At 38.2% G+C, this 14087-nt stretch overlaps 1 protein-coding gene across 3 annotated transcripts in view; it reads right to left on the minus strand.

Annotated features, from left to right (window-relative positions):
- Positions 1–14087, minus strand: part of DISC1 (DISC1 scaffold protein) — a 179976-nt gene that overhangs the window by 152886 nt on the left and 13003 nt on the right. For all 3 annotated transcript variants that reach the window (XR_001554046.2, XR_014943918.1, XM_085541314.1), the window contains exons 2-3: positions 9244–10226; positions 5640–5709 (exon numbers count right to left, since the gene is read on the minus strand). Coding sequence is in view for 1 of the 3 variants with exons in the window: in XM_085541314.1 (XP_085397440.1) it covers positions 5640–5709; positions 9244–10226 (1053 nt within the window). In the remaining 2 variants the exon portion in view is untranslated. The remainder of the gene's footprint in view (positions 1–5639; positions 5710–9243; positions 10227–14087) is intronic.

Raw genomic sequence — 14087 nt, forward strand, 5'->3', positions numbered from 1 at the left:
TTATTATTAATTTTTTTAATTAACAATATCAGAAAAGCAACACTTTTTACTACTTTATCTATTAACTTCCACAGGATACAGATAATAAAGGAGTATCCAAAAACTCTCACACACCAAAGGCAGCACAAGGAAGTATCCTGGAGGTCAGACATGCCTACCCAGCTATGAATACTCCCAAGCAAAGTCAGTTGGCCTGGATACAGGAGCAGGGAGGGACCAAATGGAAACCTCAGAAAAAGGGACAAGTTAATTGACCCAAGGCAATCTCACTTTACAGACAAGTTTGACAAGCAATGGAAGGTCCACAGAGATCTCCAATGAAAGCATCTTAAGGAATTCAGCCAGATATCCAGCAATCAGCAAGGAGTGTTGTCAGCTCCACACAGAGGACTGGCACTGGAAGTCTTTCATATTTGCTTTCAAAGTTGTAGCTACAGCCATTCAGCATCTTTTTAACACCAATTACATGGAAATTGTGCTACCGTGCCATCTAGCAGTTTCTGTCCACGTTCAGTTATCTATTAAGCAGGCAATAATTGAAAAAAGAAGGCAGTTCTCTACTCCCCTGAAAAGTGTACACCTGAAGTGTAAGACAAGAGCGGCAAAATCAATTTCAAGTTGTTGGTTGAATTAATAGTTGTACTGCCTCCGGGGGTCACACTGCAAATGGATGACAACTTTCTCATTTGGAGTTAATATTCCTAAAGAGGAAGGGAAAGATAAATCTGTCCTGAACACACACACACACACAAAAAAAAAAAAAAGCTGCATGTTTTTGAAAGTGAAAAGTAAGCAGATGGGCTGGGTAGCAAGAAAGCCATGTCACTCAGTCAGTGGGTACTGTCCAGATAGCATATGAACACTTCTCAGGAGCTACACCTATCAGAACTCCATGCCTCAAACTGCAGTTCAGCAAGGACTCTACTCAATTACACATAACTGCTTATTTTGTTCCGATTTCTTTGTTGCTTGTTTGTAAAAGACTAGCCAAGCTGTCTGGGAACAGCTTGGCTGCATCATGGACTGAGAAAGAGTCCTGCTATCAGAGGAGGGGTAGCCTGTGGTGTCAGTTTTAGACAGCAGATGGCTGGGAGTAGAGAGCTTCCAAGCACATGATTTGCCAAAACTTCAACAATTTTCTTGTACTCAAGCAGCTTCCAGAAGCCCAAAATGTAGCTGAACCTCTTTACGCTGGCCAAGATTAAGAGAGGATGTAGTAGAAACCCATAAAATACTACTGCTTCCTAAAAAACATAACAATATCTGCTGTCTGACAGAATGATAAGGAGTTTCACACCTTTAAATTGTAACCAGTTCAATTCCTTTTTCAGCTCTATGATATAAAAAAAAATGACAGACATGACAAATAATAAATGGATATGGATTTCCCTTAAAATTCATTTCAGAGTGGTGTCTTAAACAGAGAAACTCAGACAATCTGGAAGAGTCGCGTGGTTTTCAGCATTTCTGTTGCATAGAAAATCATGTATAATTTACATTTCACACAAGCACCTGCTTTCCATAACCACCCAAAACCTTTTCTGAGGTTATGTGATTTTTTTTTTTTCAGAGAAATACAGGATAGACAAGTTAATACATAGAAAATTTGGTTCTGATAATTTGTGAGAGCCCTTCTCCCCACCCCCTTAAAAACTTTATTCCAGTAAGATTAAAAAACCAACAAAAAAAAAAAAGACATCCACTACCTTTTACCTTATAAAGAAACCTCTCAATTCATGCTTTTCTCAGCATGCAGTTAAGTTTAAGGATTCTACAACTGGAAGTACATGCTACCCTAACTATAGGAGGCATCTATAGCCAGGTTGGATGTGGTCCTTGGCAGCCTGATCTGGTGGGTGGCAGCTCTGCCCACAGCAGGACATAGGGATTGGATAGTCTTTAATGTCCCTCCAACCAAAGCCATTCTATGATTCTCATTCTTACTAAGCTAACTTGCATCTATTTATATGTCCCATCAGAAAAAACACTTGTCAAGACAACATCTTATTTCAAGTACAACCTAACCCATCTACAAACAGTTCTATTAACCAAAAAAGAAAAGAAGAAAAAAAAGTCATGCGCTTGAGAGTCAAATTGGTTTCAATGTTTAAAACTTATGATTAGAAATAGAACTTAACTAAAATAATACTTCTCCACTGCAAACTACAAAGAAAAATTTGGAAAGACCAACCTAAAAATGAAAACATAATAGCTCTTTATAAATTTATATCTAAAGTAACACCAGGCCATGTGAGCCAGTTCTGCAGCTCAGCAGCTCATTTCTGACACTTGATCACCAATCCTTCCGCCATCTGTACCACGCAAACTTGGAAAGTTGAAGAACCACAGGAAAGATCAGAAAAAGGGCTTTAAAATGTCTGGGCAATAGATTTGCACTGAGCAAGTCTTGCTTCTACTGCAAGCACAGTTCTCACAGATACAAAAATATACTTTTTTTCCCCCTCCTGCATTCAGCAGTGTGTTTAACCTTGGAGTTGCCAAGTTCCATCATGAATAATGAGCCATGACAACATTCCAAGTGATCCTTGGAGAACAGCCTGATTTTTACTACACGCTACGCAAAGCAAAATGCTGTTATCATGTTCCCATGGTATAGTACCTGCTTGGAAAATATACAGTGATGTGGCCATCAAGAGGAGACCACGAGTAAATACATTAGTGGCTAAGCTACTTCCAGATATTTAGTCACCCAGAGGCACAGTGAGCAGCAAAGAAAAACCCTAATGTCTCCTATCAAAATTATGAGGACTGAGGATGACGATCATCTCTTTGTATATGTATTTGACACAAACATGAAATATCTGTGTTTAAACAACACACAGTCACCGAGCAGGAAAAAAAATGCAAAACTCAGTGGCTTTTAAAGAGTTGGTGTCATAAAATGGATTGAATTCTTGTCTGTTATTAAATCTACACAAAAGCCTCAACCACTGAAGGGGTAGCATAGTGCAAGTGATAATTTGTTGACCTTTTATTTTCGAGTTTGGGAGTACAGCCACCTGTGTCCCTCTTTTACCTCCTCTTCTTTCCTCTTCCATGTACACAGCATTCACAGCAGGCGATTCAAAACATCCCCCTCCCTCCTTCAAAGCATTCCTAGATCAGCCAAACCTGGGCTACCACTGCATGCAGCAGTACCATGATTCAGAACAGTCCTGAAGTGAGAGCAGAACTCACTCTATATTCAAAGAGAATCTCTAAATTACAGGGATAGTATTTTTTAATTAGTAGGAACAATGTCCTCAGACCTCTGCATATACTGTATCTTCTGCTCCCTGATAATAAATTTCCATTCATAGTGCACATAGTAGCTGAGCACATTTAGCTGTTTCATTCCCCGATAGCAGTATTTGGCAATAAAATCTCTTTAAAGAAGGCTAATTACAGATTTCAGCTGAACAGAAATTGGTACCGGGCCAATCTGTAAGCTCTGTAATAAGCTTTCAAACTATGCTTTTACACCACACAAATCTTTGTACTCTTGCAAGAGCAGGGGCTCTTTAGTTCTAAACGCAAAGGTGGAAAGCTCAGGAAGAGGAAGTGTCACAGCTCCAATTCTTCTTGCAGCACCAGCTTTCCATATACGACTTTCCCTGGAGATAATCAGCCTATGTTTCACAGAAGAACAAACTCAGGAAGTCAGTTCAGATGTCAGTATAATAATGAAGAGTATTTTCACACACAAAAATGGCTGATGATTCTATCAGAAGAGGAACAAAGACCAGTAAGACAGAAAGTAGGTCAAGGACTCAAAAACTGAGAAGAAAATTAAGGATACACAGTCACATATTACACAGTAACATGGCATTTTCCAGGAAGAACTATCATTAAGATGAAGTTCCATCTTCCATAGGTGCAGTGGCCCAACACTAAAATCTCCCAGGTGCCTCAGTATCTAACCATGTAACAAATGCTTTCTGGCCATAGGATCCAGCCTCAGCAAAAAGAGATCAATTCCACCCTCAAATGCTCCTCTTTATCTTTGTTCTAGTCCACCTTTTGCTCTGTGTAAGCTTTGCTTATAGTATTCAATGAGATCAGTTTTCATTCAATCAATTTTCCTGAGGGGAATGAAGAGAAGGCTGCAAACTGCCCTCCATGATACCTGTGTGAGAATCAGGGTGGAAACTGGAAAGGATCATTGATAAGATCAGGGATAACAGGAAGGTAGTCCAGTTTTGAATAGATCAGACTAGCAACCAGGGAGACTACCCAAGAATCCTCTGTGCAAAGAGAGACAAGTCACCACTTTCCTATGTGGTCTACAACTACAGGGCATCACATGCAGATCTTAAGTGTGATATGTTTTTCTGTTTGTTTTTAATTGAATTAGATGAGCACTCGGTGAATTCTGGCTAAAAAACTGAAGGAACCACATGCACTTAACACACAGTTGTCAGAAAGTTTCTTATCAGGAATTCAATCAAAAGGCAATTAAAGACTAATAAGCATACCACAGGTAAAACACATATCAGTAAGGTCTATTCAATTTGACAGAGATTAAACCAGTGAACATCTACAATATGCTCGGCTGATAGCATAGCTGAAGAATATATTAGAATAACGTACTAGAAGAACGACTTGCAAAAGTGGCAGACTTTCCATACTGACAAGGCTTTGAGAGGCCAACAGAACCACCTACTCCCCAGATACTATTAAAACACATTTGAGTTGCCTTAATTGTGTACCCTCCCTCCCATATCCTTCAAACCCTATGGTCAAACTGCACAGCTTCAAACATTAATTATGATAGGAAAGCTGCAAGTTGGCCTGCTCTCCATTCCCAAAAATGGAGGAAAAAATATGGGGAGGGAGGGTAAAACTGGATTTACCACCTGTATTCTCTGAATTATCAATGCAACTTACTGAAACACTAGCAGTACTTTCCAAACAAAGATAAATCTATTGGGAAGAATTTCATCTAGGATGAAATTTCAAGACTGTCAAAATATGATTATCTGAACACAGACTACCATACCAGGAAATAATAAGAAACCTGAGATGTTAATAGATGCTCTAATTATTAACATACACAGCTTATCAGAAGTGTCAATCCATTTGAAGAGAAAAAGCACTATTCAAATATAGATACTCGACACCGGCTATATCATCATTCTTTACATGGTTTTCATTCAACTCAGTGGACACCAAGTTAATCCCACAGGACAGTATCATTCACTTTTATTATAGCTACTGACCTCATTTTTCTGTGTTAGAGCTCTGCAGTAGTGTCATGACTAAATGTGGCAAGCAACAAATCACACCCTGTCAGCAGCCAGGGCCCATCCTTTCTCTTTTCAAAGCTTTAATTCATTTCCGTATTTTTTAAAGTCATGCTGCTTCAAAACAGCTGATCCAGATGGCAGCTATTCGCATTTCAACCTTCCCACATGGTAATGTGGCTCAAGAAAATAAAAACTGTTGCTACCTGCTGCTGACCTACTTCTCTCTTTAATTTGTTTCCTGCCACATTACAGAATGAACAATAGAGTTCATTGAACTCATCTTCCATATCCAGCCACAGCAGTGTAACAAATACAAACTAAAATTAATTGGGGGAGGAGTGGAATGAGAGGGAGCAGCATGATTCAGGGGAGGCAGAACGGAGCAACTCTCACCTCTATCATAGTCGTCCGCTTCTATTGCTTTCTGCTGAAGCCTCTGAATCCGTAATATCATGGATTTTACCTATGTATAGAAAAAAAGTTATATAGAAATTACATTTAAAAATCACTATTAATCTCTATATAATATACATTTACAGAATTACTACTACCTCACTAGAACAACCCAGTTCTGAGAATTAAACCCCATGTTTGTTAAGTAGACAGACCTATTAGGAAGTCAGCTGAACTGCAGCTACTTGAGCCAAGAATGGCTTTAGTCCAAACATTTACAAGGGATAACAAACAGTTTTTCTTGAAAAGCAAAACAGATTGTGCAATCATAGGATCTTTATTACCCTTTTCCAAGCAAGGATTATTATAGGATTCTGTCAACCTAACATCTACTTCTGATCCCATTCTAACTCAATATTCTGTTCATTAGCACACTTAAGCTTTTGCCTATACAAGTCTTACACAGAGCACATCCAGAATTTCTGTATGCAAACAAAAAAATGAAATGAATATTTCAGGTCAAGAATATTCACATTAAGGCACAGAGAACTGTGCTCAAACGCAACCAATGAAGTTTAATTAAAATATAATTTAAGCTTTTCTAGAAAACACTGATGTTTGCATTTTCAGAAGTGTCCATATTACAAGTGGGAGGAGTGGGGAAAAAAAAAAACCCTGTACCACATGTAAAATGCCTTTACGCACCAAAAAAGCTCTTACTAGGATAGTTTTATTTTAAAAGCCAATTATTTTTCATAATGAATCTACGTCTTTGGCCAAAATATTTCAGAAAGGCAGGCGTGCATTCAAAGGATATTAACAGTTTTTACTGTTACAAGAATCTGGTTAAAGGTAAGCAGCCCTTTCCTTATTGCTCCATGCCAGCCACAGTCTAGCACAGCTACAGTTATAAATTTGAGAAGCATTTTCTTATTAAATTCACACATAACCTGTACCAACAAGCCATAATCAGCACTGAGAGAGGTAAACATGGAAAAAGAATCAACATATATCCTCACAGCCCAAAGCCTGAAAACACTAGTGAAAGCAAAGAAATCATACTTGAGGCATTCAGCATACACAAATGTCTTTGCTCCTTCCCAAAACACTTTTGTATTTAAATCTTTATACTTAAACTCTAAACTGCATACAGAAAAAGAGGTACAGCCATTTAACAACTTCCCAGAGCCATCCGGTTGTCACATCAACACAATCAATGCAAATCAGGCAAGGCATGTAAATTAATGACATCTCTTACAAATATGGTAGTGGAGTAGATTGGGCAGAAAACATAAATGGTATAGACAGGAGGGGAAAAACAAACTAGATTAATAGCTGGCTCTTGGATCCTCTAGAGGAAAAACAAAAACACCAAACCACTGCACACAGCCTTTTTCCCTTGAGGTTTTGGTTATTGTTTTTGTTTTGTTTTTAGTAGTGTTGTTTTCCACATACAGAAACAATGTTGCTGGGTTTTTTTTTTCCTCTGAGGCTGGTGAGGAACATATAACATATAGAAGGAAGGCACTGAATCCTCACCATAAATCGTTTTCTGTATTTTATGCCATACTTTTGATAGAGTTCTAAAGAAGCTTGCAGTAGAAATGGTTCAAATGACACTTTTTTCATATATATGATATATAACAACCATTTACACTGAGAATAGAGCGTCGCTGCTTTTTGCACTGTTTATTCCATCATGGGCACCCAATGGCAGGTCATTTAAAAATCTGCTTGGGTACTGCAGTACAGTCATGCCCATGGCTAAGTGACTGATGCTGTGACAATCAAGTGCTTCTGTTTGCAGGCTAGGAAGATATCTAGAGCCCAACTACCAAAAGAGCTGCTTCAGATCAGAACCTCCTAAACTTGTACCAGGTGATGAGTACCCTCTTAATTAGAATAAGCACAGAAGAAGCATAGTTTTAACAACTTTGGTACTGTCTCCTTTTTCTGACTACAGTTGCCTTTGTTCCCTTATGAAAAGTTTGCGAGTTGCTCATTATCATTGCAATAGGAAGGTGTTTCAAATTAAACACCCAGGACCAAGGGCAAAGACATCTGAAGGCACAATTCCCCAATTCTCCATACAATGAATTAATGAATACAGAAATTAAAGATAGCAGTGTTTCTTTGTGCCTATCAAATAAGTAGACTGAAAAGACAGAAAATCATTTTGTACTTTTATTATGTTATATATTCCCAGATTCGTAGAGAATTAATTTCCCAAGCTATTGCACGCTATGAGAACATTGCCATTCCAGGCCTGAAGCCAAAACAGTTGCTGCACGGAAATGCATGTAAAGTCTGTATTAGTGTGCAAGAAAACTTAGTTTGGCTCCTACATGCATCCACAAAAAATAGGGATCACAGAGTGTTGTAAAGCTTGGTCAGATGACACAGACAAAAAAGAATTATGTTCCTCAACCTACTGCCTTACCCAGATAAAAGGGCTGTGAAGAGCCACCCTAATCCCTTAGGCCTGAAGACAATAGTGCATCTCAATAGATGCACCTGTGCTGTCACAAGAGTTGGCTTTCCATTCTAGGGTTAGCACAGATAGCATGGGCAGAACTCTATCAAGTGCATCTTTCTGTGTGAGAGGCACAAACATCACAGGCATTGCTCCACAGCACTCAGGGCACTAGTGAGAGTCTCAACAAGAATACCACTCACGCGCAGTGGAATTTTAAGACTATTAAAATTTATGAGATCCAGTGTGTCCATACTCATCTACAGATTACCACTTCCTGAGCACACAACAGAGCCAAAGTCTGGCTCTTCATTGCATCTAGGCTCATAATTGCTTCCTCTCCTCTGCCACGCCAAAAATATCAAAGATTAGGGAAAAAAAATCCTGTACAATAAAAAGAATAACAGATCCTTTTTAAGGTTTCCCCACTGCCATCCCACAAAGAATACAGTGAATGAGGCTACTTGTATATACGGCAAGTACATATTGGGTATGCAGACGCATTAAAAAAAATATGGCTTCTGAATCAACAGCCCATAACACTTGTTAGGTGGAAGAAAAAAAATGTTTAATTCCCAGCCTGAATTAGAGCAGAGAATGGAACCCCATCTATCATCACATGCAGAGTGTAATTGTGTATTAGTTTGAAGGCTACGCTAACACGAGCCTTTCCCCTAGAAATCTTTGGCTAAGTTTACACGTTTTCAATTACAAAGTTCAGTTTCATTAAAATCACAACGCTTCAAGGAAAAAGGTGTTACCACCTTCAAGTTTTGCTCTACGCGTACTCCAATCTGCAGACAAAAAAAAAAAAAAGCAGCCCTTGCTGAATTCCAAGTTAACATATGACATTAGAAATAGAAATGAGGGTCATAGTCTCAGTAAGCCATAGGAGCCAATTACTACAATATCATCACTTTGTTGGGTTTCTCTTGTTTTGCTTCTTCTAAAAAGAAAATACATGCTGGTTCCTTCATTTTTAAATTACACAGATACTGAAAGCTTCTATGAAAAAGTACTGTGAAACCCATTAGTATCCCTGCACTCACATCAAATTAAGACATTGACACTATAAATATACATGTTTTGGGGGCCAAATGGAGGAATCAAAGATGAAGTGAGATTACAAACCTTTAACATACTCCAGTTGCCAAGCTGGCAGTCCAGTAGTGCTGGTTCATACCTTTTTATAAAAGCATCCCAGTTTTGGTCACTGACAGTAAAACTACTTTCATAGCCTGAGGTAACAGAGGAACCAGCAGATGCCGCATCTGAGGAGTCTGTAGAATATGACAGTGTTGCATCCGTATCAGAGAGAGAGACAGTCTCACAATCCTGAAGTTTATAATTTGCTGTGGTCTCATTTTCAGACTTCAAAGCCTCACTGGGCTTAGAGAAGCAACACAAAGCCCCTGAGTGCTCCTGAGATCTTGTTGTCTCTCCTGGCTCCTGAAGATCTCTGGGGCTGCTGGGATGCAGAAGGATGGGCAGAACTCGATCTGCCTTGATTTCAGCATCGCTTACTCCAGAGGCTGAGTTCAGAGAGAGCTGTATGAAGCTGAAACTTGAACAAAAACTATCACGTGGACCAACAGAACAAGAAATAGCTTCTCTGTTTTGATACTCACAGTTATTATTCACCTCTGCCTGATCCAAGGCATGTATCTTTTGGGGCTCATTCACTTCAGTTCCGTGGTTCATCTGGCATGTACCACTCACAGTAGAAACACCTTTGCTTGTTGTTTCAGCAGGGTAAATCAATGCTATGTTTTCTGACCATGCCTTCTTGAAACATGAAAGATTTTTGCAACTTCCTGACATATTTACAGTAGTGCCCAACGTTGTTAACCCATCAGCAAGAACTACAGCACTACTTGCAGTTGAACTACAGCATAAGAACTCAACATTATTTTTGTGCTGTCTGCAGAGAGAGAAGTCCTCCAGCTCCTCACAGTGCCTCTTGTCATGTTTGAACTCCTCTGGTAGGAAGGGCTTGCAGGCACCCAGAGACTGAAACTGGAGCTGTTGCTGAGCCTCTGGCCTCATGTATCCAGGTCTTTTTGCCAGTTTCTTTTTACAAAGAGAACCTGAAGGCATTAAGTGCTCTGGACCATCTGGAGGGGGTAAAAAAAATAAAAACTTAAATCAGTAAAGCATTTCTGCAGTTTCATAAGGGTAATATATTGTAGTATTCAAAAATAATTACTTCAGAAATTTCAGACAATGCATCAGTTTCCACTTTAACAAAAGAAAGATGTTGCCTGCATTGCAGACAGACATGATAAGGTGTTACCAGATAACTGTGCACATTCACTTTCTAAAGAGTTTGCACTTGCTCTTATGTGAGCTCACTGATACAACAGGACACAAACCCATCCACACTGAATCAGTGGCTTCCCTATTCATTGCAGTGCTCTGCAATTCCTCATTCTCAGATCACTTACAGCACAGAATTTATTTAGTCTTACTGACACAGAACAATTTTCTGACATACAATCACAGGACCAAATCTGCATCAAAAAACAAGGGAAAAACACACAAATTTTGCACATAGCTTGTTATTGCTGATGTCTAGCTCTCTGCATTTTATTAATACAAGCATTTCAAATTCAGCTTCCAGAACAGCTGCAGCTCTTTAGCAGTCTATGGCTGCATATCTATATTTTAGTGAGATATTTTAAGATCTTCATTTAGGTTTATTGTTTTACCTGTTGTCCAAATAATAAGAGCTAAAGTTTTGAATGCAGGACTCTCGATCTGAGAAGGCTAATATGACCATATGGCTGATAATAATATTGCAGTATGTCAAATAAAAAGGTCTCCTACACAACAGCTCAGTTTCCCCTTATATATACACAATATACATAGATGAAAAGATGGATTACCTGCTTTCAGAGTGCAGTAGAAAGAACCAAGATTTTAAAAGAGCACCAAAAGAGAAAGACTAAAATGCAGTACTGTGTTTTTGCTATCCCTATTTTAAATACATTTATATAAGTCAGCTGTGCCAAGAGGCAAAAATAAAGATCACACAATGGCTACTCTCAACTTCTTAAGGATTTACCACTCATCAGAAGGTATTCCATTCTTCTATCTTGCACACAATCAGTGGAATACCAGCTCTGCCTGTCACACATATTGTATCACAAAAACATACTGAACTGGCTTATTTGCAAGACTAGCACTTCAAAGGAACCCAGTGACTAGCTGAATTATGCCCCTGATTAGCTGCCTTCTATTCACTGAAGAAGAATCCACTGCCAGATCATCAGGTACCAGAATTATTCTAATCTCCAACACAGTGATATTCCAAAAGGCAATTTTTACTTTTAATACATTTTATGAAAAAGAAAAAAAAAAATTCACTTCCAATCACAACCCTTTGTCAGTTTCTATACTGACAGACTTTCACATACTCTAAATACCTCAGCAGCTCCTAACAGGAGCCTCACACATACCTCATTAGAAGGACATGCTACACAAACATGTAAGTACTCAACCTGAATCTTCCCAACAGACTTTCCCAGTATCCACTATGTCTTCTCCAAGTAACCATCAATGAAAGCAATTTGAACATATTCCACATATTACAATACCATCATCTCGCTACGGAACTGCAGTTAAGATTCTATATTTTGCTTCTTATCACCATAAACTAGGATAACTCAGCTGCCTCACACTCCCTCTTGCTAGAGGAAAAAGAGCTCCCAGAAGTCAGAAATAAAGAAGGTCATGGAGTCCATCAACCTGTCTAATATAAAAATACAGTGAAATGCTCTACTGGGAGTAATTTAATAGAAATTTTAACAAATAGAAACTGCTCTTGATGTAAGGGAACAGAAATTGAACAGAGTGTTCTTCAGAATTTAATTCTTCTATATACAAAATAATGGTTAGAACTGGCCTTCAACAGAAGAAATCCATCCTGCAAAAAAGTCATTCTAAGACTGAGTATATTTTATCACAGTTTACAAAGGCCAGTCACAGGCCTTGTCTGTAAAAAAAAAAAAAAAAAAAAAAAGAAGTTCATGGTCAAATTGCAATCAATTTAAAAGTGGTCTTAGAAAAGCACTATGAATTTCTAGGGCAAATGGATAATTACAGCTCTATAAACACCACATTTAAACTACTCCAATGTAAGTTAAGTTGAAACTGTTAAATATTTGCAACATACTAACTAAATGCAATTCTAAGAACGCTTTAGTTCAACTGGTATGATTTCATTATCCTGAATTAGTCCACACTGTAGGAAGTCCCACATCCCACATGAACATTCCTCTTCATGCAAGTAACTTTCTTGTCCAAGGTTTGCCATTCAGCTCCTTGTATCCCTTCATATCAGAACTACACCTTGAAACTCTATGAAAGCCATGGAAAATTATTCATAATTATATAACACTATAGTGTTACGCCTTGTATGAGATACTTAGGGAAGAAAAAAAACACAAAGTCTTCCAATCACAGTATTACAAATCAGTTTTTAAAACACATGTTACAACACCAGAAGATGTAACTTATTTTCCACTCAAATGTCGCATCATGTGCAAGTGGCTTCAGATCCTGACTCTGAAGGCTCAGAGAAGAATCTATTTTATCAGATCTTTAGTCATAGCAAAGCTTTCCCAATGAGTAACAACTCAGAGCCAGAACACAGAATGAACACGTTCCAACACGGCAAAGCAACTCACATGCAGCAACACTGTTCAAGTCTCATTTGAGTAAGTAGGATGAAGCAGGGAAAGGGAAAGCCAGAGAGCATTTACCACTGATGTAAGAGCACATTATCTTATACTCAACCCAGTGCTAATTCACAGCAAGACAGTTGTCTATAATGAACCTCCATTTTCAGCCACAAAATCCATACCTGTTTTCTGACCAAATGCTATAATAACTTCTATAGGTGGAATGTCATGAGAATGTGAAAAATTCCTACAAAATCCTTTAAAGGTCAGTACAGAAACACCATATTTTACAAAACCTCTCTGCCCTAACTTTAAACCAGAATGCCTGCAAGATCACTTAAGTTCCCCTCAAAAAATAAATGAGAAATTATACATGCAGTTTTAAGAAGAGCTCAACTATTCGCACACACCTACATTACACTGCTGATGCCTATTAAAATAACAAATTCAGCTCTAGAACATTTGTGGGTGGCAGCAGTGGCGTCTTAAAGATACTTGGTCATATTCAAAGCCAGATATCAAAGCACAGTTCCAATCAAGTTCTATAGTGCTGCTTCTGTTGAGGAAGACTTAAAAACCTGTGTTATACCATACACAAAGTGAGATGAAAGTATTTATAACTTATAAAGATACACACAAGCTTAACCCATCTCTAAGAAGAATCTGATATTACAATAACCATTATTACGGACCAGTTCTTCTGTCATAAAATATGGCTAAATACTCTGTGATTTCTAATTAGCTAAATTTTGATTTGTCTGGTGAATTTCAAGATGCCACAAAATACTCAAAATAAGACGGCAATCTCAACACAGCCTATTTCAAGATAAGCCATTACAGTTTCTTTACACAAATGTGCTTTTGAACAAAGTTACCTTTGAAAACATATGCTTTTCATTAGTTATAAAACGTTAATGTTTCATCCAGATTTTTCACCTAATTACTGAATGTTATCTATGCTTGATTTACCTAGTGCTTCATAAAGTGCATCTATAGAAGACAAGCAATAACTAAGCTACATACAAATGATTCCCTCACTAAAGGCTCCTGCAGCTTCTAAAAATCACATGCTGAGATCAGTTATTCAGCTGCTAAATTTCCAACATGTCACGTATGAAATACACTCTGAAGTCATTAAGTGCTTGTTAGTAGTTATTCTTCACTAAAAGTACTTCAAAGACATTTTAGATGCAAGAGTGGTCTTCCTTAGCCAGTGTTTAAATAAACTTATTTTTATTGATACACTCCCATAACGCACATCATTGAGTTGTTATATTAAGGAGGTAAGTGGCT

The sequence above is a fragment of the Coturnix japonica genome, chromosome 3, assembly GCF_054131305.1.
Source record: "Coturnix japonica strain WE chromosome 3, WE-NBRP24, whole genome shotgun sequence".
In the NCBI taxonomy this organism is placed as follows: Eukaryota; Metazoa; Chordata; class Aves; order Galliformes; family Phasianidae; genus Coturnix; species Coturnix japonica.